The sequence below is a fragment of the Monodelphis domestica genome, chromosome 7 (genome assembly GCF_027887165.1).
Source record: "Monodelphis domestica isolate mMonDom1 chromosome 7, mMonDom1.pri, whole genome shotgun sequence".
Classification (NCBI taxonomy): domain Eukaryota; kingdom Metazoa; phylum Chordata; class Mammalia; order Didelphimorphia; family Didelphidae; genus Monodelphis; species Monodelphis domestica.
Genome location: NC_077233.1, coordinates 48820185 through 48821389, shown reverse-complemented (window position 1 = coordinate 48821389; position 1205 = coordinate 48820185). Strand labels below are relative to the sequence as shown.

Below are 1205 nucleotides of genomic sequence, written 5' to 3'. Positions count from 1 at the left end.
CCGGAGCATGGTGTTGGAACAGTTGGGGCCGCAGCAGCTGCTGTGGCGGCTGCTGCGGTGGTGGTGGCGGTGGCGGAGGCGGCCCCGGCCCCGGCCCCGGCCCCGGCGGCGGTAGCGAGTGCTTCGATGCCCAGGTGCCCTGCTCTGGCCAGCTGGGGCCCCCGGGGTCTCCTTCATGCAAAGCAAGGGGGCAGTCTTGGGAATTGGAGAGACGATGGGGGTGTCCCGTGTTGCCTCCCAGACTAGGGCGCACTGCGCTCCTGCCTTCTGCCTCTCTCTCTCTCTACCTCTCTCTCTCTAGCTCTCACTCTCCCTTTCCCCCTCGCCGTGCTCCCCAGCAGCACAGCACTGGGGAGAGGGAAGGGATTGCTATCGCTTTAAATGGTCGTTCAGCTCCCTCTCTCCACAGCCTCCTCCTCCTCCTCCCACTCCCTCCTCCCCTCTCCTCTCCACCCTTCCCCTATTCCCCCTCCCTCTCGGGTTTGCATCATCACGCAGGGAGGGGCTGCGTGCTGAGGTAATGGGGAGGTGGGTGGGCAGCAACTAGGGTGGGTTAAGGGAGAGAACTGCTGGACAGGCAGCAGAGGCGATGGCTAGGTAACCTGGGGACTGGACGGTCGAGGCTCCCCATGCGTTCCTTTCTGTGTTGTGAACGATGTTCCAGACCCAACTATCCTATCGGGCCCTAGATGCTGCAGGGAGCGGGTGCAGTTTTTGCCCCGGGAAAGAGGGTTGGGATGCTGTCTTGCTTCAGAGAATCCGGGCCAGACACTGAAAACCTGGAAAGAAGTGAGCTCAGGCACTCTCGTCCAGTTCTGCCCTATTCCTGGTTGTCAGGAGTCTTGAAGAAATCAGAGGAGAGGGCTAGCGAGAAGGCTGCTGTTCTGCCGGAGGGAGAGTGAAGATTTTGGTCCCATCCTCTGGCTCCTGGTTGGAGCGCGCGCCCGCGCACTCACACAGACACACACACAGGCACACACACCACCACCACCACCACACACCCCAAAGAGAACACCACCACTACCACCCAAATGCAAACACTTCAAATATCGAGGTCCCCAGGGTGCAAAGAAGTGCTGCTGCCTCATTGCTTGTCCATTTGACAAGTTACATGGCGCTGCCACGGGCATCCCACATTTAGTCCAGTGTACTGGGAAAACGATGCGGCGAGGGGGAATGGAAATGCGTCCTTCCCCCTTCTACCC

General features: G+C 60.5%; 1 protein-coding gene across 3 annotated transcripts in view; it reads right to left on the bottom strand.

Moving 5' to 3' along the window:
- The window catches only part of GRM7 (glutamate metabotropic receptor 7), a 1064146-nt gene extending 1063213 nt beyond the window's left edge, over positions 1–933 (bottom strand). Inside the window, exon 1 of one of the 3 annotated variants that reach the window (XR_008913421.1) lies at positions 1–426. This exon is cut by the window's left edge and continues 507 nt beyond it. Coding sequence is in view for 2 of the 3 variants with exons in the window: in XM_007500141.3 (XP_007500203.1) it covers positions 1–177 (177 nt within the window). In the remaining variant the exon portion in view is untranslated. The other 2 variants (XM_007500141.3, XM_056804572.1) reach the window with 2 other exon arrangements.
- Between the last annotated feature and the right edge of the window lie 272 nt (positions 934–1205).